The 23,933-nt window shown below is 48.7% G+C and overlaps 1 protein-coding gene and 1 long non-coding RNA gene across 6 annotated transcripts in view; both read right to left on the reverse strand.

Moving 5' to 3' along the window:
- Positions 1–11,812, reverse strand: part of CDC42BPB (CDC42 binding protein kinase beta) — a 136,526-nt gene extending 124,714 nt beyond the window's left edge. For all 5 annotated transcript variants that reach the window (XR_013396589.1, XR_013396588.1, XM_028851887.2 and 2 more), the window contains exon 1: positions 11,259–11,812. Coding sequence is in view for 3 of the 5 variants with exons in the window: in XM_028851887.2 (XP_028707720.2) it covers positions 11,259–11,433 (175 nt within the window). In the remaining 2 variants the exon portion in view is untranslated. The remainder of the gene's footprint in view (positions 1–11,258) is intronic.
- A 311-nt stretch (positions 11,813–12,123) lies between these two features.
- On the reverse strand, positions 12,124–15,155 carry LOC144330431 (uncharacterized). The gene is made up of 2 exons (XR_013396597.1): positions 14,401–15,155; positions 12,124–12,927 (listed from the first exon to the last, which is right to left on the reverse strand). It is a non-coding gene; the product is annotated as an uncharacterized LOC144330431 (long non-coding RNA).
- Positions 15,156–23,933: the final 8,778 nt, after the last annotated feature.

A 23,933-nucleotide genomic window follows, 5' to 3' on the forward strand; every position in this document is an offset into this window, starting at 1 on the left:
GTGCCCTCCCAGCCCCGAGGAGCAGGCGCTGTCCAGCCACCCTTGTTCCCCTTTCAACACTTTCTTCAGCTACTCCCTGCTTCTTCACAGTCTCCTAACCCCCTTCTCCTCTCTCCTCCAATGCTTGTGCAGTTACGAGAAAAACCTGCTCTCCCCTCATCCCATTTCCTCCTTCTACTCATGGGGGACTCTTTCAAGTAAGTAAGTGTAAGAATAGAAACAGCAACATATCCAAATCAAAACAACGAGGAACTATACCCTCACTTTGTGCAGAGGTTAGAGCTGGGGCGTCTCGCCCACCTGGAAACCACGGCGGCACATGATCACACCGCCACAGAGCCTCAAGGACGACATGAGCTCCAGGAGAACAGGAATTTTGTTTTCTTCACTGCTGCAATGCCTAGCACATCTTAAGTCCTTAAAAAATATTTGCTAAGTGAATGACAAGGGACGACAGCAGACTAGAAATGTCAACACGATTTTGCACAGTGGGAAAAAGCAAACCGATGAGTGGTATCTAACTCAGCAAAGCCAGAAAACCAGAACTTAACTGGGCAGCAGGCAACGAGGCTGGGGAATGAGAAGAGGCGCTGAGATGGCTGAAGGCCTGTGGTTAATGGGCAGAAAAGAGCATGCACTTCAAGTCCACAGGAAAAGCAGTTAGATCCTCCCCCAGCAGCCCTCCTCCACCTCAGCCACCTTACCAGAAACCGACAGCTATGCCCCCCACCCCATAAACCCCAAGCAGGAGACCGGAAACTTCTCCCTGGGGAGACCTACGGCCCCAAAATAAAGAATTCTATCACTAACTTCTGGCAGTGGCCCTCAAATTGGCAGGGTCCACGCTCTATTTCCTGATGGTGAGACTCAACACTTAAAGTCTGCCCCATGCATACAGGGAGTTTCCAATCGGCTGACTCAAAATCATGGAAACACAGTCAATAATCACCAGATTTTCAGAGAGACGCCTCTAACAAAGAGAATGACCAAAGTAGAAAACAGGTGAAAAAGAACGAGCAGGAAACAGACAAGATAGGAGGCAAAGGGAAACATCTACATAACAGATGTGTGCAGGAATCAATAAAACATTAAACAAAGAGAAATGTGTCTAAAACACATTGCCTTCATGAAACAGAAAGAGGATGTTATAAAAAGGAAGACTGAGAACAACAACACTTTTTTTTGGAGACAGTTGCTCTCTGTCAACCAGGCTGGAGTGCTGTGGCGTGATCTCAGTTCACCGCAACCTCCACCTCCCAGGTTCAAGCGATTCTCCCGCCTCAGTCACCAGAGTAGCTGGGATTACAGGCACCGGCCACCATGCCCGGCTAGTTTTTGTATTTTTAGTAGAGACGGAGTTTCCCCATGTTGGCCAGTCTGGTCTCAAACTCCTGACCTCAGGTGATCCACCTGCCTTGGCCTCCCAAAGTGCTGGGATTACAAGCATGAGCCACCACGTCCAGCCTTACATTGAATTTTGGTTTCTGACATTGTATCTTTCATTTTTAAGTGTTCTTGGCTGGGCACGGTGGCTCATGCCTGTAAGCCCAGCACTTTGGGAGGCCGAGGCGGGTGGATCACAAGGTCAGGAGTTCAAGACTAGCCTGGCCAACATGGTGAAACCCCCTCTCTACTGAAAATACAAAATTTAGCTGGACACGGTGGCGGACACCTGTAATCCCAGCTACTCGGGAGGCTGAGGCAGAGAACTGCTTGAACCTGGGAGGCAGAGGTTGCAGTGAGCCAAGATCACGCCACTGTACTCCAGCCTCGGTGACAGAGCGAGACTCTGTCTCAAAACAAAAACAGAAACAAAAACAAACAAACAAAAATTCAATGTAAAAACTAGAGGATAAAGTTGAGAACCTTTCCTTAAAAACTCAGAACAAGGCCCGGCACAGTGGCTCATGCCTGTAATCCCAGCACTTTGGGAGGCCGAGGTGGGCGGATCACTTGAGGCAGGAGTTCAAGACCAGCCTGGCCAACATGGCAAAACGCTGTCTGTACTAAAAATACAAAAAGTAGCCAGGCATGGTGGTGCACGCCTGTAATCCCAGCTACTCGGGAGGCAGGGGCACGAGAATCACTTGAACCTGGGAGGCAGAGGTTCCTGTGAGCTGAAATCACGCCACTGCACTCCAGCCAGGGCAACAGAGTAAGATTCCATCTCCCAAAAACAAACAAACAAAAAACAAAAGAAAGAGCATTTTCAGACAGACTTGGTTCAAAAAATCTACCTCCGATGAATTCTTTCTCAGGAAGCTACTAGAAGATTCACTCCACCGAAAGATAAAAGACACAGAATCCAGAAAAGGGAATTCAACAGAGGAAAGAGACACAAATAATCCCTGCAAGGAATGAAAAGCACTCCAAGGACTGCTCAGTAGCAGGCCTGCAGGACACACAGCCCAGGCTGAAACAGAGAAGTGGCAGGTCTGGGAAGGGATGAAGGTGATAAGATTATTTGAGGTGTTTAATGGAGGAGTTCTAGTTAAACGTCTGGCACTAAATTCATGACTGTACACTGAAAACCAAGCTAAAGAAAATCCGGCCGGGAGCAGTGGCTCACTCCTGTAATCCTAGCACTTTCGGAGGCCAATGCGGGTGGACTGCTGGAGGTCAGGAATTCAAGACCAGCCTGGACAACATGGTGAAACCCCATCTGTACTAAAAGCACAAAAATTAGCCAGGCGTGATGGCGGGTGCCTGTAATCCCAGCTACTCGGGAGGCTGAGGCAGGAGAATCACCTGAACCTGGGAGGCAGAGGCTGCAGTGAGCTGAGATCATGCCACTGCACTCCAGCCTGGGCAACAGAGTGAGCCTCTGTCTCCAAAAAGAAAAAAAAAAACCAAAAATTTACTCCATGAGATTATTACAAGAAAAAAAAAAAAGAAAGAAAGAAAGTTCATTCCAATAACACAAAAATATTTCCCTTAGTAAATTGTATCTTACATGGCTTAGCTGTGAAGACAGTTACCTAATAAAAAGTGTAGACACTGAATATTAATTTAAACAAAATTATATAAACATATTTGGGACACAGAAAAAGAGCAAGGGGTGAATGTGTTTCAAGCAGTGGAGGGAGAATGTAGAACAGTTCTAAAGCCTCTTCTACAGCAGAAGTCAGCAGACAATGTCTAAAATGGAAAAATCAGAAATTAGCAGTACCAGCATACTATACAGAAATATGAAATTTAAGGCAGGCATTGCTCAGCACCCACCAATATCCATGGTTCTTGTATAGTAACAGCCCACCCTCGGCCTGCTTGGCTGAAGGAGGGTGGGATGGCCACCGTCTCAGATGGTGGCCTGAGGGTGGGAAAAGGCCACAGCCCCGGAGGCTTCTTGGAGCAAGGCCGTCCAACCAGTGCTGACTGCGGACACGTCAACTTCACGTGAGAGAAATCAACCTGATTTTATTTAAGTCACTGTCACTTTGTTCTCCATTACTGGCAGCTAAATGTGATCCTAACTAAAATGATAAGTAGAAACAGAGGAGTTAAAAGTGGCAGTCTGTGGGAAGTTGGAGCGCAGAGCAAGCAACTGGTAGAAGGACTGCTATCTTGCATGACAACCCAGTAGTACTGCTTGGTTTCCAAAACTAAATAAATGCATTACATTGATAAAAGCTAAACTATATTTAAAGAAAATCACCCCACGGGGCATGGTGGGAAGTGTTGTTAACCTTAACTTTTTTTAAATTTGAGACAAAATTTTGCTCTTGTTGCCCAGGCTGGAGAGCAATGGCACGACCTCAGCTCACTGCAACCTCTACCTCCTGGGTTTAAGTGATTCTCCCGCCTCAGCCTCCTGAGTAGCTGGGATTACAGGTGTGCGCCACCAGCCCGGCTAATTTTTGTATTTTAATAGAGATGGGGTTTGACCATGTTGGCCAGGCTGGTCTCAAACTACTGACCTTGTAATCCGCCCACCTTGGCCTCCCAAAGTGCTGGGATTACACGCATGAGCCACTGCACTTGGCCATAACCTTAACTTCTAAAACTAATATTAGATGCGTCTTTTGGGGTCAATTTCAAATTCTAATACTGACTTGTGGATATCAAACTTTTTATTTTAAAGGCAACAGAATATGAAGGCATTGCAGTTTTGGAAAGGTGAAGTGATTGAAGAGAGTTTGAGACTGATCTGGCAGAGGTATTTAAAACTTCAAGTGGGAAAGGCATTCATTTAGGCCTGAGGACTTGAGAGCTTTAGCTAGGTCACTAACAATGAGAATAGAAAGAAAGGGCTAAAATAAAATAAAGATATTTCAAAGCAGGCACCTGCAAGGAGGCTTGAGGCTGACCACAGTCCTGTGAAGGAAAGAAATGCTGGTTAGAGGGCAGCTCCTCCAGAAACAGGGAAAATGCTCAGAACCTAGTTTACCCAAGGGGAGCGGGGAGCAGGCTGGAGGGCAGGTTCATACGACCTCCCCAAATTCCTCACACAGCGGAGCGCAGTGGCTCACGGTTATAATCCCAACATTTGGGAGGCCAAGGTAGGAGGATTACTTGAGCCTGAGTTCAATTCCACCCTGGGCAACACAGCAAGACCTCGTTTCCACAGAAAATAAAAAATTAGCCAGGTGTAGGGGTGCATGCCTATAGTCCCAGCTATTCAGGAGGCTTAGACTGGAGGACTGCCCGAGCCTGGGAGGTCAAAGCCACAGTGAGACATGATAGAGTCACTACACTCCAGCCTGGGTAACAGAGCAAGACCTTGTCTTGGGGGGGAAAAAAAAATTCCTAACAGTCTTCCAACCTACGACTCTGCGATTTTGGAGGTCAGGGAAATCATCATCTAAATTAACACTGGGAATCACCTTACAGTAGGTCCCAAGTGTTCTCCAAAGAGGCTCCAATCCAAGGACAGAATTTGAATGAAATTATATCATTCCATTCAAAGTTATCTTTGAATGTCTAATTCCTAAGAAAAACAAAAATCCAAAGTTCTCTATTACATATCGATTCTTTTTGCGGTTTTAATCAAAAAACAATTTTGTTGCCACAGTTACCTACCAATCAATAAAACTAACCAAAAACCTAACCCCCAACACAGATTGTTTAAAATCAAACTGAAACTTGACCTTTATCTCCTAGTTAGTGGCTAGTCTATTGGGGGTGGGGGGGCGGGGAAGAAAGGTTACTACACACAGTTCACACTGCCAAAACACTTCTCATTTTAGATTTAAGGAGTGTGCGTTCCCTCTCATCCATTCCCATCAGCAAGAGAGCCTTTCCGTGAGCTTCTCACACAAATTTAAGGTAACCATAATATACTGTCGTCCCATAACACTAAGAATCTAAGAATAAAACAAACGTGGTCAAGGACTAATAGGTATTATGTCATAGGACTAACAGGTATGTTTTGGGAGGAGATTACATGGTAACATTGTTTTTGGTCTCTTCCAGCAAAAAAAAAAAAAAGCTTTCTGTCTCTTTTCAGAGAAAAGCATTTGACAGTTTCACTGTATTTAATATAGTTTGGAATTAACAGTCCTGTGTGCCTGCCTGTTTATCCAGCATCACTAATGTCAGCACAAACAGGAGATATCTAAGGGCACCTGGCTTGGCGACAAGAGGGAGGGTGGAGGCAAGCAGAGGTGCTCTCTGTCAACCCTGCAGTGTTGTGAGTTCTGTAATTTACATGCATTTGAGTATTTTGCTTGAAGGACAATTCACTGCACATTTTAATTTTTCAGGTAGCTCACACAGTGGTATCCTGAAGTGAGAACTATTTCTTCAAATCCAATTTTATTTCTTTGAAATCTAGATTTAAGATAGATGCTGTTCACTTGTAAAGCCCAACTGCCATGGAAGGAAGGGGTTTTTCTTTTTTGGAGGCAGGGTCTTGCTCTGTTGCCCAGGCTGGAGTGCAGTGGCGCAATCTCAGCTCACTGCAACTTCTGCCTCCTGGGTTCATGAGATCCTCCTGCCTCAGCCTCCCGAGTAGCTGGGACTACCCGTGCCACCATACCCGGCTAATTTTTGAATTTTTAGTAGACATGGGTTTCCACCTTGTTGGCCAGGCCGGTCTCAAACTCCTGATCCACTCACCTTGGCCTCCCAAAGTGCTGGGATTACAGGTGTGAGCCACCACACCCGGCCTGCAGTTTTAAGACAGAAAAGATAGGGCTGGGTTGTTAATGTTTAATGGTTTCAGCTGTCCTATCTCATGCTATTACAGTCAGTATCAAACAGCTACCATAGAACCTACATGATCTAAATTATATTATAACCTAATTTTTATCATGCAATCCTAATATTTCCCTATAATTCAGATCTTACTCAAAAGATCTATTTCTTAAGTCTATTATTTTAAAAAGTGTTCCCATGTTATGCAAACATTCTATCCAGAGAAATCATTAAGATAAAATGTATCTGAGCCAGGCACAGTGGCTCACGCCTGTAATCCTAGCACTGTTTATTATGAGATGTTTAGCACTGTGTCAGTTAACCCTTACTTATTAAATTCGGTGGTGTCATCCCACTCACACCTTGGGCTGGCCATCCCCACACTAACAGCTACGGGCATTCATATCCATGGAGGAGGACTCTGAGAAGATACTGTCACACTCCTGGTGAGAAAAGCCACAAATGAGGAACCACCCAGAAGACTGGGAGGATTAATTCTATTCATGAAGAGGAAGCACATCTCGAGAGAAGATGCCCCGGACGGACGGGGAACTGGAAACCCATGTTCTGCCTCTGTGACGCGTGTCCACACCAGCATCAACCCGGAGGCCTCCCTCCTGGTCTGCAGGTCACACAGCAGCCAGGGCAGAAGACCACTGGGGCCTGTCCAATGCCCATAGGCTAGGATTTCAAACATCAGCTCCATCCAAATGCAACACTAGCTGTTACAAATAAGATGTGGGAAAAATATTTAACACATGAGACAGTATTTGTATATGACAAAGATGAAAGACAACAAATTCATCTCATTGGGTTGTCCGTATTTGTTACTATTTACATTTGGAAACTATAAAGTGTTTTATATGTTCCTTCAAATGTATCAAGATATTTTCAAAAAAAGCATAAAGAAATATACATGCAAGACTGGGCATGGTGGCTCATGCCTGTAATCCCAGCACTTTGGGAGGCCAAGGCGGGTAGATCATGAGGTCAGGAGTTCAAGACCTGCCTGGCTAACATGGTAAAACCCCATCTCTACTAAAAATACAAAAATTAGACAGGCATGGTGGCAGGTGCCTGTAGTCCCAGCTACTTGGGAGGCTGAGGCAGAGAACTGCTTGCACCCGGGAGGCGGAGCTTGCAGTGAGCCAAGAACGCACCACTGCACTCCAGCCTGGGCAACAGAGTGAGACTCCGTCTCAAAAAAGAAAAAAAAAAAGAAAAGAAATATACATGCAAAGCACAGCATTAAGGTCCAAGATTTCACAGAGGAAACCAATCAAGCTATAGGAAAATTAAAGACAAAAACCTACAATGAAAGTTGAAATGACTCGGCCAGGCGCGGTGGCTCACACCTGCAATCCCAGCACTTTGGGAGGCCGAGGCAGGCGGATCACGAGGTCAGGAGATCGAGACTATCCTGGCTAACACAGTGAAACCCCGTCTCTACTAAAAACACAAAAAAATTCAGCTGGGCGCAGTGGCTCACGCCTAGAATCCCAGTACTTTGGGAGGCCGAGGTGGGTGGATAACGAGGTCAGGAGATTGAGACGATCCTGGCTAACACAATGAAACCCCGTCTCTACTAAAAATAGAAAAAATTAGCCAGGCGTGGTGGCGGGGCCTGTAGTCCCAGCTACTCGGGAGGCTGAGGCAGGAGAATGGCATGAACCTGGGAGGCGGAGCTTGCAGTGAGCCGAGATCACGCCACTGCACTCCAGCCTGGGTGACACAGCGAGACTCCGTCTCAAAAAACAAAACAAAACAAAAAATTAGCCGGGCATAGTGGTAGGTGCCTGTAGTCCCAGTTACTTGGGAGGCTGAGGCAGAAGAATGGCATGAACCTGGGAGGCAGAGCATGCAGCGAGCTGAGATCTTGCCACCGCGCTCCAGCCTGGGTGACAAAGTGAGACTCCATCTCAAAAAAAAAAAGTTGAAATGACTCTTGTCCCATGCAACCACTGTGGTGATAAGAAAATATGAGCCAAAAATAATAATCTTTTATTTATTTTTAAGACAGGGTCTCACTCTGTCGCCCAGGCTGGAGTGTAGTGGCACGATCACTGCTCACTGAAGCCTTGACCTCCCAAGCCCAAGTGATCCTCCCACCTCAGACTCCAGAGTAACTGGGACCACAGGTGTGCGCCACCATGCCCAGCTAATTTTTACATTTTTATAACATTTTATTTTTACATTTATTATAGAGACTGGGTTTTGTCAGGTTGCTCAGGCTGGTCTTGTCCTCCTGGGCTCAACCAATCCTCCACCTTGGCCTCCCAAAGTGCTGGGATTACAGGCATGAGCCACCACACCAGGCCACAATCTTCCTTTAAAACTTAAAAAGTTTACTACCTATACTTTCCAAATTTCCTCATTAAGCCTCCAAATCTGGGCTGAATCAGCTACTTTTCTTCCTTAAGTTTCAAGAATTCTCCACAATTGTCATTAGATACCTGGCAAGATTTGGGAAGTGGGGAAAGGTTGGCTTTTCCACATGACAGAAATCGATGTATCAGAGGTTTCAAATGTCATGGAGTGGTGAATGCAAAAACTGAACAGTCCACTCACTGACAGCCTATATGTGTTTCCTGAGCAGAAGTAATTGAAAGTTAGAGTACCTAATATAGCTCTATAAACAGTTTTATTCAAAAGCATTATTCTGTGCTTTCCAATCGAAACAACTAGGCAATTCCAAGCAACATTAAATACTAACTGCACACACGTTAACTAGAAATACACCAATTTAGAGTTACAATGATGTATATGTTAACATAAATGAGTTTAAATACTTGTAAAATATATTGATATTTCATTAAAACACCACCTTCTAAGTTCATTCTTCTCTATAACTGAAAATTTATACTTTTGTGCAAACTGAGTTCCTAAGAGAATAATGTAGTTTGTAATCACAATTTCCAAAGAGCCAAAATATAACTTTGAAAACATGTCTATGTTATAGCACACAGCTCCTGTTTAGATTTGGAAAGGTCAGATCTCATAAAATGTGACCTCCACACATGCTGAGAAGAGCTTCCTCCAGGGAAACCCACCAGTAATGCCTGGTGGAGAGAGGCGGCTGCACAACGGCCCACAGGGCCCCAGCCCTCAGACTAATCTCCTTCTGGGAACCAGGGCAGAGGCCAGTGGGACAACACCTTCCCAGCAAAACCAACTTTCTCTCTGTTTCCTCCTCCCAGTCACACTCACAGGTGGTGCACCAAGTTGAACCTGACAGTGGAACTGTGTGGGTTTCAACATCCAGTGATCAGAAAGGAACGGTAAACAAGCTGGATGCAGTGGCTCACGCCTGTAATCCCAGCACTTTGGGAGGCCGAGGCAGGTGGATCACCTGAGGTCAGGAGTACGAGACCAGCCTGGCCAACACCGTGAAACCCCATCTCTACTAAAAATACAAAAATTAGCCGGGCATGGAGGCGCGTGCCTGTAGTTCCAGCTACTCAGGAGTTTGAGGCAGGAGAATTACTTGGACCCAGGAGGTGGAGGTTGCAGTGACCCGAGATCGTGCCACTGCACTCCAGCGTGGGCAACAGAGCAAGACTCCGTCTCCAAAATAAAGGAAAGAAACTGGAAACAAAATATTCAGATTTTAACATGCACCAAAGAACTCACTTTCAAAGCAATGGTGAAGTCAATTAATTATTCAGTTGGAAATCATGTCACTGACAAAGGATGCTAGAAAGTAAATATTCTTAATTTACTGATACTATAACTAACCAAGAATGGTAGTTCCCACGGAAATAAAGCATCACAGGCTGTCCTTGATCTCAGGGCCTCTTTCTACTGCTGCTCTCACAAGATAGTGTGTAACATTTCACTACAGAGCAACTCAATAGAAGCCCTCTAAAGAATACTGCAACTTAAATTTTATTTGTAAACAAAATTCCAAATTCCAGTTACCAATCTGGCAGAGCAGGAGGCCTCACTGTGGAACACTTTCATTTGTTTCTTCGTATAAATATCAGCTTTATCAGCCCCAAAGATTAGAAATTACTGGTTCAAACTGAACAGTCCTAGCCCCGTGACGCAAATGACCCAAGGATAAGGTTTTCATAGGTCTGGCCTGAACATACGCATTTCCTCCTCCTACTCAGTGGTTTTAGGTGAGATAGTCTGAGGGTCTTGACAGCACACCGCTGTTAGGCAGAGATGAAGCAAAAGGGTTTCACTCTGCGCTTTTACCTGTCTTTAGGATCCTAATTATCGTTAAATGGTTTAACCAAATTTTTGTCCTAAAAAAGCATAATCGGTTAGCTGACCAATGATTAAAATACAGATCCCGAACTAACTAGAGAAGGCATGCAAAAATCAGATGAGAAAGTTTTTAAGTGATAGCTCCAACTACCCCTCCAAATATCACAAAGGTCTAGCAGAACTGGAATTTAAAAAGAAACAAAAAAAAAGTCCTCTTGCACGGTTTATTTAAAATAAAGCCTTAACCTTAAAATCCCCTTGAAGGTGTTACAGCAAAGTGGGTGTTCAGGCTATGGCCAACAAGGGGATGTAGACAGGCTGTCACCCAGGAGGGGCCGTTAGTGCTGGGCTCGCTGGAGATGCAAGGGGGTCCCATGGGGCAGTGGGCGAGGCAGACGCAGAAAGCACACCCAGCTGCCCCCACAACGCAGAGGAGCGTGGGGTGGGGAAAGTGAACTAATTCCACGCTGCCTCTGGACCCTAAAGGCGAGGTGCAGGGGCGGGGGCGGGGGCGGATATCCCAGGGAGTGCTGCAGGAAATGATATCCAGACTCGGAGGGTGGATCTAGGAAGCGGCCAGGGCGAGGGCCCGGCAGGGGGGAGGGGGTGGGAGTGGGAACGTAGGATGTGGCTCCGAGGGGCAGGATGAGGGGGCGGGACGATCGAACGCGGATGTCCAGGCTGGGGAGGGCAATGAGGGATGAAGAGCTAGCGGAGGGACGAGGGCGCACGGAGCGGCTGGAGAAAGATGGGCAGCGGGCCCGGGGGCGCTGCCGGGGCGAGAGGAGGCGAAGCCCACCGGCTGGGTGGGCAGGAGGGCGGCAGGGTCTGCCCGGGCGGGCGTGGGGGTGCGCGGGAGGGGGCGCAGGGGTCGCAGGGCCGCAGGTCCGGCCCGGCCGGCGTGCACTTACCCCACTCGAGGAACTCGGCCACGTACTTGTCGCGGCGCAGGGCCGAGTGGCTGCACTCGGTGTACAGGCAGACGAGCACGTCAAGCAGCGTCTCCACGCTCAGGGCGCTCTCGTTGCGCCAGGGCCCGTCCAGGAGCAGCTGCTCCAGCTTCTTGAGCCGCACCTTGGCCGACATGGTGCCGCGCGGCCCGCTCCCGACGCGCCGGCCTCTCGCAGCCCGCTCGGCCAGTCCGTCAGGGCGCGCCCTCGGGGGCTCGGCGGCCGCGAGCCCCGGCAGCAGCGGCGCCTCCTCGCCGCCCCGTCCGCGTCGTCGCGCCCCGGCCTAGGCCGACATCTTGGGCTCCGTCCCGGCGGCGCAGAGTCTGGGGCGCCGGGCCCCGCGGGTCCATGGGCCGCTCTCCTCCCCTCGGTGCCGCCGCCCTCCCCGCTCGGGCGGCCCGCCCCCGCCTCGCCGCGCCCCCGCCGTCCACCGCCCTCAGCCCCGCCTGCGGCCGCGCCCTCCCCGCCGCCGCCGCCGCCGCAGACTAGGAGCGGCGAGGAGCCTAGCGCTGCGCAAGCCCGGCCGGCGCCCGAGCCCCGACCCCAGCCCCGACCCGGCGGCCCAGCCCCGCGGCCCGCAGCCAACCAGGGCGCGGCCAGCACCGGCGCAGCCAACCACTGCGGGGCCGGCCACTGCCGCGCTGACCTCAGCGCGCCGCCCCGCCCCGCGCCCGGCTCCCAGCTCCCGGCGGGCTCGGGCCTCGCCGCTTGCCGTAGGGAGCCGGGATGCTGGGAAGGCAGGGCCGGGCCCGGGGAGCGGCGCGGGGGGGACGGGAGGGGCGGGGCGAGTGCGCCGCCGAGATTGCGGGGTCCGCGCATGCGCAGAGCGCGCCCCGGTGGGCGTGTGCGCCTTCGCCCAGCGGACCCGGTTCCCTCGGTGTTTGGGGTCCGACCGCGCGCGTTGCGGATCCTGGGGCCGAAGACGACCCCAAGTATCGAAGAAGCAGAATCGCGATCTCAGGCCGTCGGGCCCCGTCCCACAGTCCCCGCGGGCCCATGTTGCCTGGGGGTCTCGGACCGGCCCGGCCGAGGTGGGTGTCGAGGGCCGCCCGGCAGGCGCAGCTCTGATGGCCTCGGCGGGGCTATTTAAAACGGCTTGTCCCAGCTCGAATTGGTCCTAGAAGACTCGGGTCCTACCCCTGACTTTACCGACGAGAGATCGAAGCCCAGACGGTGTGGGGTCAGGGCCCAGGCTTGTGGGGGCTGCTGCCAAGGCGGGAGCCAGCGTCCCCAGTGCCCGGTGGATTCGTGATGGCTTGCAGAGGGTTTCAGTTTCCACTGTCCAGCCCTCCCTGCAGACCAATACCTGGGTGTGACAGTTTGGTTGCGGGGCGGATATTTGTCTCCAGGCTGGGTTTGCCTGGCGAGTCGCTGTATTTACTAAGATTGTTGGTTAATTTGGGTGGCTGGGGGAGGGAGGTTGATGGAGATACCCCCCACCCCAACAAACCCTTGGCGTCAGGAGAGGAGGGGCTATTCCTGAAGCTTGCGGAAGGTCACCGAAATCGTGGGGGTGGGTGAGAGCTTCTGGGGCGCGCGAGTACAGGGGAAGGGGTGGAGCCGATGAAGGGGCAGATAGGGGTTTGAAGCCGGAGGCTAAGGGAGCCTGAAGCATAATTAATCTCTGGAGCTAAAAACAGGAAAGGGCCCGGCGCGGTGGCTCACACCTGTAATCCCAGCACTTTGATAGGCCGAGGGGGCGGATTGCCTGAGCTCAGGAGTTCGAGACCAGCCTGGGCAACACGGTGACACCCCGTCTCTACTAAAATACAAAAAATTAGCCGGGCGTGGTGGCGCGCGCCTGTAGTCCCAGCTACTCGAGCGGCTAAGGCAGGAGAATTGCTTGAACCCGGGAGGCGAAGGTTGCAGTGAGCCAAGATCGCTCCACTGCACTTCAGCATGGGCAACAGAGCGAGACTCCGCCTTAATAATAATAATAAGAAGAAGAAGAAGAGTGGCTGCCTATGCCGGAGTTGTTGACCGGAACAGGGCGAGGAACCTTCTGGGCTGCTGGTAATGTTCTATGCCTGGATTTGGGTAGTAGTTACATGGGAGTACACATAAGTAAACATTCTTCACATTGTCTTCTTAAGATCAGTGCATGTCACTGTGTGAATATGTATATAATACCTTCATTTCTTAAAGGCAGGTGAAAACAATCTGGTGTTAGAGGTGCGAGTACTGGTCGCCTTTGGGGTATGAACTGGAAGCAGACACAAGGAGAGGCCTCTGGGGGGCTGGGTACATTCTGTATCTTCATCAGAGCCATCTTGTAATGTGGGTCTGTAAAAGTGTATAAATTCATCAAACTATTCTAAATATTTGCATGTTACTGTATGTGTATGAAACCTTAATTAAAAGTTGTTTTAAAAAGTCTGAGCAGATCACCTGGCTCAAAATCAAAGACTTCCCACTGGTTTTAGAATAGACACCAAAGTTTTTTTTTGTTTTTTTTGTTTGTTTGTTTGTTTTTTTTTTGAGACAGAGTCTCCCTCTGTCGCCCAGGCTGGAATGCAGTGGTGTGATCTCGGCTCACTGCAACCTCTGCTTCTTGGGTTCAAGCGATGCTCCTGCCTCAGCCTCCCAAGCAGCTGGGATTACAGGTGTGTGCCACTACTCTTGGCTAATTTTTTTTTGTATTTTTAGCAGAGACGGGGTTTTGCCATGTTGGCCAGGAGGGTCTTGAACTCCTGACCTAAGTGATCCACCTGCCTTGGTCTCCCAAACTTCTGGGATTACCAGAGACCAAATTCTTTACCAGTAGAATAGCCAGATATCTGCATTTGTAGATATCTGGCCTCTTTCTTTCTTTCTTTTCTTTTTCTTTCTTTTGTTTTTATTTTTGAAACAGAGTCTTGCTCTTGTCGCCCAGGCTGGAGTGCAATGGCATGATCTTGGCTCACTGCAACCTCCGCCTTCTGGGTTCAAGTGATTCTCCTGCCTCAGCCTCCCTAGTGGCTGGGACTACAGGCACCTGCCACCATGCCTGGTTAATTTTTTTGTAGTTTTAGTAGAGACAAGGTTTCACCATTTTGGCCAGGCTGGTCTCGAACTCCTAACCTCATGACCCACCTGCCTCAGGCTCCCAAAGTGCTGGGATTACAGGTGTGAGCCACTGTGCCTGGCCAGATCTCCATCTTTCATCCTGTCCCTGTGTAAGTTTTAACTGTATCCTCACAGGTGACTGGATGTAGACAATGTGCTCCCATCTCCTGATACCACAGGCTCTGCCTGGCCTGCCCAGCCCTCCCACCCTGTTCTCTGCCATGTCTCTTCAGCCTGTGACTCCAGTCTCCCTGATCTCCTTGCTGCTCCTCAGTGGTCCCTGCTCCTTCCTGCCTCCCGGCCTTTGCACTTGCCTGCCCCTCTGCCTGGGATGCCCCTCCCACACTGCCTCCACTTTGTCCACTTAACCAAATCTCTCTTTCCACATCGCCTTACCTAACCTTCTGGGCGAGATCAGGCCCCAGTTCGCCCTGCAGGTTTCCTTCTCGGCACTTGATACAGTGGGTATGTGGGGGTCTTGCCTCCTAGCCTGGACTAGAAATGTTTTTGTGCCTCAGTCTCAGATGTAAAGGCGGAATAATAGGACTGACCTCGGCATTTCAGTGAGTTTGGGAGGGGATTGGATGAGTTGATACCCAGGGAACACTGAAAACAGTGCTTGGCTCATAGGAGGTGCTGCTATCATACATTAGAATGAGTATTTCAGAAGCCAGGGACTCTATGACCAGCTGACAGATGGAGCAACCATGGGTCCTGGCTCTTGGCCCCTAGGCCAGGGAAGCCCAGCTGTATGTGTCCTCAGGCACCTGTGAACTTCTGCTGTATCCTCACAATAAACTTCTACTTGACTGGTTCCAGTGAATTTCTGGTCTTTGCAACACACCAACCCCAGACTAAGCATAGTCTTATCCCCAGTAACCTAAAATGTACGCACTCTACAGCTACTTCAAGCCAGAAATAATAAATTGGTTCAGAAATCAGAATGTTGAGATTTGCAGAGCTAAACCTCTGGCCTTAACTTTAAATCTTCCCCCTTGGACCCCTTAGGACCTGAGATGAGCAAGGGGAAAGGGGGCTGTGCCTGGTGCCATCTCCTTCTTCCCCAAACCTCCCTTGGCTCGCTCAGCCCCCTTCTGCCCATCTAGAGCCACCACCGGGAAGGGAGAAGTGGGGAAGGGCTCCAATCCCATCTGGATTGGCAGAGTACGGTAAAGCTGACCCTCTCTCTCCTGGGAACATTCATGGGCTCCTTGGTGGTTCCCTACTGCTTTGTCTCCTGAAGTCCCCTTAACCCAAGCAGGTGTGCCACTGGGTGGGTGCTTACCTGGTGACTGTGGAGGGGAGGGGCCCTCTGCTCTTCCTGAGGGACTCTTGGACAAGACCTCAATGGCTCCATGGGTCTCATGCTTGCTCATCCACCCAGCTCACATCTGTCCTCAGGAAACACTGGCACACTTCTCGCCCCAACGTTAGTGAACAGGTGGATCCCAGCACAGCAGCACAGCTCTGCCTCCGAAACAGCACGTGAGCCCCTCCTTCCTGGCTAGGAGCCAACCCCTAGGCCACTGTGCCCTCCAAATGGAACACCAAATATTGAGCTCTCTGAGAAATCCCTTGGAAGCTCCCCTCACAGGCTTAAAGTGAAGGAAGGAGGGCCCGTCCTCTGTGTCCCCGGGCAGGATCACCTCACCAAACCTTCTCTTCCACTCTCATCTTTTATTCCTGAGTGTGGGACAGATTCCCACACATTTCCCTTGACAATCTACACGTGGCGATCTGACATAGCATTTGAGAAGTCCACATCTGCTCTCTCTTCTTGCCTCCTGGAAATTTCCATGTACTGTTCTTATACATTTACAAATGTACGCCAAAGGTCATTGTCCCTTTGGTGGACAGTCCTTGTATCGGTCTGCCCTCACTCTCTCTGTCTCCTGAACACCATGCCCTGTGAGTCTCCGCTCCAGCTCCACTCTGATCATAGGATTCTAGAGGGGCTGGCACCACATGTGACCCAAGACCCTAGTCAGCACTTCATCCCCCTTCAGTCATCATGTGACTGAAGCCAGGCCAATCAGAGAACTTATTTATGTATTTGACAAAATCATAGCTCACTGCAGCCCCGAACTGCTAGGCTCAAGCAATTCTCCCATCTCAGCCTCCAGAGTAGTGGGGACTACAGGTATATGCCACCACATATGGCTAATTAAAAAAAAATTTTTTAGAGAAGGGGTCTTGCTATGATGCCCTGGTTGGTCTTGAACCCCTAGTCTCAAACGTCTTGCTCCCTCAGCAGATAACTTATTTAGAATGTTTTATACTGGCTGGGCGTGGTGGCTCACACATGTAATCCCAGCATTTTGGGAGGCTGAGGCGGGCAGATCATTGGAGGTCAGGAGTTCGAAACCAGCCTGACCAAAATGGTGAAACTTCGTTTCTACTAAAAATACAAAAAATAAGAATAAAAAATTAGCTGGGCATGGTTGTGCACACCTGTAATCTCAGCTACTTGGGAGAATGAGGCAGGAGAATCACTTGAACCCAGGGGCGGAGGTTGCAGTGAGCCAAGATGGTGCCACTGCACTCCAGCCTGGGTGACAGAGCGAGACTCCATCTCAAAAATAAAAATAAAATTAAAATTAAAAAGAAGGCCAGGCGCAGTGGCTCATGCCTGTAATCCTTGTTTTGGGAGGCACTTCGGGAGGCCGAGGCGGGTGGATCACTTGAGATCAGGAGTTTAAGACCAGCCTGGCCAACATGGTGAAATCCTGTGTCTACTAAAAATATAAAAATTAGCTGGGTGTGGTGGCACATGCCTGTAATCCTGGCTACTTGGGAGGCTGAGGCAGGAGAATCACTTGAACCCGGGAAGCAGAGGGTGCAGTGAGCAGAGATTGTACCAGTGCATTCCAGCCTGGGCAACAGAATAAAACTCCATCTCAAAAATAATAATAGTAATAAATAAAATAAAAAGTAAAAAGAATGTTTCATACTAAAACTGGGGGAGCTTCTTATCCCTTCCTTTAGACCAGGGGTGGGTAAACTTTTTCTGTAAAAGACCAGACAGTAAATGTTTCGGGTTTTGTGAACCCTACAGTCTCTGCATCTACCATTATAGCAAGAAAGCAGCCATAGACAGTATAGAAAAAAATGAGCATGACTGTGTGCCAGTAAAACTTTATTTACAAAACAAGCAGCGGGCTAAATTTGGCCTGCAGACCCGTAGCTTGCTGATACTTGCTTTACAACACAAGCTGTGATGGTGAGACTTAAGATCAACAGCCACAACACCCATTAGAGAAAGGGAGCAAAATGAGAGAGAGATCTGGTTAAATGAAACAATAAATTTTCCTTTTTTTCTTGGCCAGGTGTAGTGGCTCATGCCTGTTAATCTCGACATTTTGGGAGGCCAAGGCGGGCGGATTGCTTGAGCTCAGGAGTTCGAGATCAGCCCAGGCAACATGGCAAAACACCATCTCTATAAAAATGCAAAAATTGGGCTGGGTGCGGTGGCTCAAGCCTGTAATCCCAGCACTTTGGGAGGCCGAGACGGGCGCATCACGAGGTCAGGAGATCGAGACCATCCTGACTAACGTGGTGAAACCCCGTCTCGGGCCGGGCGCGGTGGCTCACGCCTGTAATCCCAGCACTTTGGGAGGCCGAGGCGGGCGGATCACAAGGTCAGGAGATCGAGACCACGGTGAAACCCCGTCTCTACTAAAAATACAAAAAATTAGCCGGGCGCGGTTGTGGGCGCCTGTAGTCCCAGCTACTCGGGAGGCTGAGGCAGGAGAATGGCGTGAACCCGGGAGGCGGAGCTTGCAGTGAGCCGAGATCGCGCCACTGCACTCCAGCCTGGGCGACAGAGAAAAAAAAAAAAAAAAAGAAACCCCGTCTCTACCAAAAAAACACAAAAAACTAGCCGGGCAAGGTGGTGGTCGCCTGTAGTCCCAGCTACTCGGGAGGCCGAGGCAGGAGAATGGCGTAAACCCGGGAGGCGGAGCTCGCAGTGAGCTGAGATCCGGCCACTGCACTCCAGCCTGGGCAACAGAGCGAGACTCCGTCTCAAAAAAAAAAAAAAATGCAAAAATTGGCCAGGTGTAGTGGTGTGTGGCTATGGTCCCAGCTACTTCGGAGGCTGAGGTGGAAGCATCACTTGAGCCCAGGAGGCAGAGGCTGTAGTGAGCCAAGATCACACCACCGCATTCCAGCCTGGGTGACAGAGCAAGCAAGACTGCCTCAAAAAGAAAAAGGAAATTAATTTCTGCTTCTAGCTTAGATGGTGTGATCGGGACCAGATTTACTCTCTTACCTGAAACAATGATAGATTAAAAAAAAAAAAAAAGAAAGAAAGAAAAAAAGAGAGAGAGAGAGAAAGAAAATGGACAAATCACCTAAAACAAGGATTTTCATGACACTGGAAATCAGGCATCAAAGGACAGTAATTAGCCAAGCGTGGTGGTACACACCTGTAACTCCAGCTACTCTGGAGGCTGAGATGGGAGGATGGCTTCAGTTCAGGAGTTCAAGGCTGCAGTGAGTCATGCTGCACCATGCACCCCAGCCTGGGCGACAGAGCAAGACTCTGTCTCAAAATATACATATTTTTGACAAAGTACAGTGATCCCTATCCCCGAGACACAGTAAAGAGGTGGTTCTATGACTGCCCTGCCAGGGAAGGGGAACTGAGGTCGAGCTTAGTGGATTCCCTTAGGTGAGGAGACAGAGCAGAAACTGGGGAGACCAAGGCAGCTAGACCTCTCAGGACAGAGTACCATAAATGAGTGAGCTGCACAGGGAAAGCCCTGGAGATTGGTAGAGAGTCTCCTCAGGCATCTAGCAGCACGCTGGCCAGTGCTCATGCGGATGGAAGCTACCGCAGGCTGGATTAGGGGAAATAGTGCCAAAAAAGATTGGAGGAAATGGTGCCTGATGCTCACACAGACTGAGAGTAGTGTTGTTTTCCACTGGCCAGACTGGAAAAACTAATAATTCACAGGTATTGGGTAGAATTCTCAAGAAAGTTGTACCTTAGTAATAGGATTCTACCACTAGGAAGTCATCCATTTGCCTTTGCCCCAGCATCCCAGAAAAAGCTCTAGACTGAGCACTGCTCCAGATCTGCCTAACAAATCACAAATATAAGACACGAAAGTATTAAACAGTTTCCAAGTAATTTCATCCCAGAACAAAGCTTAAGAAAATGTATAGGAATACAAAATATTCAGCACCCAAAGAGGTAAAATCACAATGTCTGGCATCTAGTCAAAGATTACCAGACATTCAAAACACAGCCTATGATGAGGATGTCATCAGTTAATCAAAACCAACCCAGAACTCACACAGATGTTAGAACTATCAGAAAAAGACATTAAATGTTATTATAACTGTATTTCATGTGTTTGAAAAAGTTAATAGAATCATGAAAATCATTTTTAAAAACTAATAGAATTTCTAAAGATGAGAAAACTACTATTTCTGGGATTTAAAATATACTGTATGGGGTTCATGGCAGATTAGACACTATTTAACAAAAGGTTAGTGAATCTGAAGAAATAGCAATAGAATTTATCCAGAATAAGACAATGAGAGAGAAAAAAAAAAAAAAAAGAATATGAACAGAGCATCAGTGAACTGTGGGACTATTTCAAGCGGCCCGATACATGGATAATTGGAATCCTGAAGGAGAAGAGCAAGAAAGAGGAGGAACAGAAAAAATATTTGAAGAAATGACTGAAACATTTCCAAACACAATGAAAATTACAATCTCACAAATTCAAGAAGTTCAGTGAATCCTGAGAACAGGAAATATGAAAAACAACAACAAAACACCAAGGCACATCATCATCAAATTGCTCAAAACTAGTGATAAAGAAACAAAATAGGCTGGGCACGGTGGCTTATGCGTGTAATCTCAGCACTTTGGGAGGCCAAAGCGGGCGGATCACCTGAGGTCGAGAGTTTGAGACCAGCCTGACCATCATGGAGAAACCCTGTCTCTATTAAAAATATAAAATTAGCTGGGTGTGGTGGCGCGTACCTGTAATCCCAGCTACTCTGGAGGCTGAGGCAGGAGAATCACTTGAACCTGGGAGTTGAAGGTTGCAGTGAGCCGAGATTGCACCATTGCACTCCAGCCTGGGCAACAAGAACAAAACTCTGTCTCAAAAAAAAAAAAAAAAAAAAAAAAGGCTGGGCGCGGTGGCTCACACCTGTAATCCCAGCACTTTGGGAGGCCGAGGCGGGCAGATCACGAGGTCAGGAGATCGAGACCATCCTGGCTAACACAGTGAAACCCGTCTCTACTAAAAATAGAAAAAATTAGCAAGACGTGGTGGTGGGCGCCTGTAGTCCCAGCTACTCGGGAGGCTGAGGCAGGGGAATGGCGTGAACCCAGGAGGTGGAGCTTGCAGTGAGCCGAGATCGCGCCCATGCACTCCAGCCTGGGCGACAGAGCAAGACTCTGTCTCAAAAAAAAAAAAAAAAAGAAAGAAACAAAACAAAACAAAAAAACAAACATACCCGAGAAATAAAACACATTACATACAGGGAAACAGAGATAAGGGTGACACCGAATTTCTTATTGGAAACCACTAAGTGAGAAGACATTGAAACAACATCTTTATTTATTTATTTATATGTATTTTTGAGACAGAGTCTCGCTCTGTTGCCCAGGCTGGAATGCATGCTTACTTCTGCCAACACGTTTTCTTCATTTCAGAGGCAGCTACTGGCTTACTACTGGGTCTTAATATAAACTGAATCTTCGGCCAGGGATACCAAGAAACTATGTGACCCAAGCTGTTTGGCCATCAAAAAGCAAATGCTATCTTATCCACTGACTCATAAAACTAGATATGTGGCCGGGTGTGGTGGCTCACACCTGTAATCCCAGCACTACAGGAGGCTGAGGTGGGTGGATCACCTGAAGTCAGAAGTTCGAGACCAGCCTGTCCAACATGGCAAAACCCTATCTCTACTAAAAATACAAAAATTAGCAGGGCATGGTGGTGCGCACCTGTAGTCCCAGCTACTTGGGAAGGAGGCCAAGGCAGGAGAATTGCTTGAATCCAGGAGGCGAAGATTGCAGTGAGCCAAGATCATGCCACTGCACTCCAACCTGGGCGACAAAGCAAGACTCTGTCACAAAAAAAAAATAAACACACACACACACACACACACACACACACACACACACCCAGCAGCATTCCATTGTAAGATGAGAGTAGGCCCAAACATTTCCAGGAGGAACAAGTAAACTTCCTGAGTAGGTGCCTTAGACTCTTAACAGTATTTGCTCCTACTGTTTTGCAACATTTGTTTTCTTTTTGGTTTTTTGTTTGTTTGTTTGTTTTGTTTTGTTTTTGAGACAGAGTCTTGCTCTGTCATCCAGGCTGTAATGCAAAGACTCAATCTCGGCTCACTGAGACCTCTGCCTCCTGGGTTCAAGGATTCTCCCGCCTCAGCCTCCCAAGTACTGGGATTACAGGCATGCGCCACCACACCTGGCTAATTTTTGTATTTTTAATAGAGATGGGGTTTCACCGTGTTGGCCAGGCTGGTCTTGAGTCAACTTCAGGTAATCCACCCACCTTGGCCTCCCAAGCATGAGCCACTGTGCCCAGCCATTTTGCAACATTTCTTTTTTTTTTTTTTTCTTTTTGAGATAGAGTCTTGCTCTGTCGCCCAGGCTGGAGTGCAGTGATGTGCCCTTGACTCACTACAACCTCCACCTCCCAGGTTCAAGCAATTCTCATGCCTCAGCCTCTCGAGCAGCTGGAATTACAGGCATGTACTACCACACCCAGCTAACTTTTGTATTTTTAGTAGAGACAGGGTTTTACCATGTTGGTCAGGTTGGTCTCGAACTCCTGGCCTCAAGTGATCCACCCACCTCAGCCTCCCAAAATGCTGGGATTACAGGCATGAGCCACCGCGCCCGGCCCTGCAACATTCTCAACCTGCAGCTATGCCTTCATGGGGAATACTTTGTGATCAGTCAACAGAAGATGAAAAAGTGGGTCTGGTCCGAAATTTTTTCTGCCTGGAGTGCTAGCTTCCATTAGAGGTAGACGTCTAGTGCTTTACAGACATAGGAGAGGCCCAGAAAGTCAGCATTGAAGAAAAATCCTTGCAGAAGACAAAACTTGTCCAGTGATTCACAGGCTCTAGCTAATGGGTTGGCTGGACAATTAGAGACTTGACTAAAATGTTCCAGGTGGTCTTCCGGACAGGCAAGGGGATGGATTTCTCAGAACGGACACAGAGTACCCATAGGAATGAATGCTCATTCATTCATGGGCACTTACTGCAGAGGATGCTCTCAGTACCCAGGCAGACAAGACGGCCTCTTCTGAGGACATCCATTGGCCTCCTCCCTCCCCTTCCCCAGTGCTGCTCAAAGAGCCTGTGGACAGATGACTGAGGCAGCAGAGAGGGAAGCTATGTAGGGGCTCAGAAGCATGACCTTTCCTCACCGAGGCTGATTTGGTATCCATATGGCTGAGTGCCCAACCCTCACAGCAGGGACCCACCCTGAGCTCCTAATGTGGTGCCGTTCCCACAAGGTACAGTTGCTGGTGGCCAGCTTGATGACATTGGACCCCTTCCATCACGGAAAGGGCAGTGATTTATCCTCGAATGTTTTAGGTAAGGACTTGTTTTTCCAGCCACATACTTCTCTCAGCACTACCATGTGTGAACTCGGACAGCGCTTTATTTATCCATCATCATGGCATCTCAAACACCATCACTTTGGACTGAGGGACTCATTTCACGTTGAAGGCAGTATGCCGGAGAGTTCATGGCTGTGAAATTCCCTGAATTTACCATGCACCCCATCACCCAGAAGCAGCTGGTTTGAGAGAATGAAGGAATCGTCTGCAGAAGATGCAGTTAAGGTGCCAGATGAAAGCCAATAGCCTGTGAGGTTAAGGTACCATCCTACAGGGTGTGGTGTGTGCCTCAAGCCAGCAAATGGTATGTGGTACCATCCCCCGATACCCTGAATGCATGGGTCCAGGAACTGAGCAGTGGAGGCAGGAGGGGCCCTTCCCATTACTACACCAAATAACATACTGGAGGAATTTTGCCTTCCTTCCTGTGTGTGACCTTGGGCCAGTGTCCAGGAAAATGTTTCCATCAGGAAACACAGTCATGGTTTCGATGGATTATGGTGGAACTGCCCCTCCCCCCACTGGCAATTTCCGGTTCCTCGTGCCACTGAACCAACAGGCAGACAAGGGATCACTGTGCTGGCTGGGATGACAATCCTCATCCTCAGAGGGAGTTTGCATTGAATCGATTCTCACACTGAGGCAAGGCGTGACTTACCACAGTCATGCACCACATAATGATGTTTTGGTCAGTGACTACCGCATACATGACAGTAGTCCCATAAGATTATAATATTATGTTTTTACTGGACCCCTTCTATGTTTAGAGACACAAATTCTTGCCGTTGGGATACAGTTGCCTACAGTGTTCAGTACAGAAACATGCTGCACAGGTTTGCAGCCTAAGAGTAAGAGCCTGTATCGTACAGGCTGGGCGTGTCCCGTCTAAGTTTGTAAGCTCACTCTGTGATGTCCACGCAACAACATTGCCTGATGACACATTTCTCAGAATGCATAC

Source organism: Macaca mulatta, chromosome 7 (assembly GCF_049350105.2).
Source record: "Macaca mulatta isolate MMU2019108-1 chromosome 7, T2T-MMU8v2.0, whole genome shotgun sequence".
Taxonomy (NCBI): domain Eukaryota; kingdom Metazoa; phylum Chordata; class Mammalia; order Primates; family Cercopithecidae; genus Macaca; species Macaca mulatta.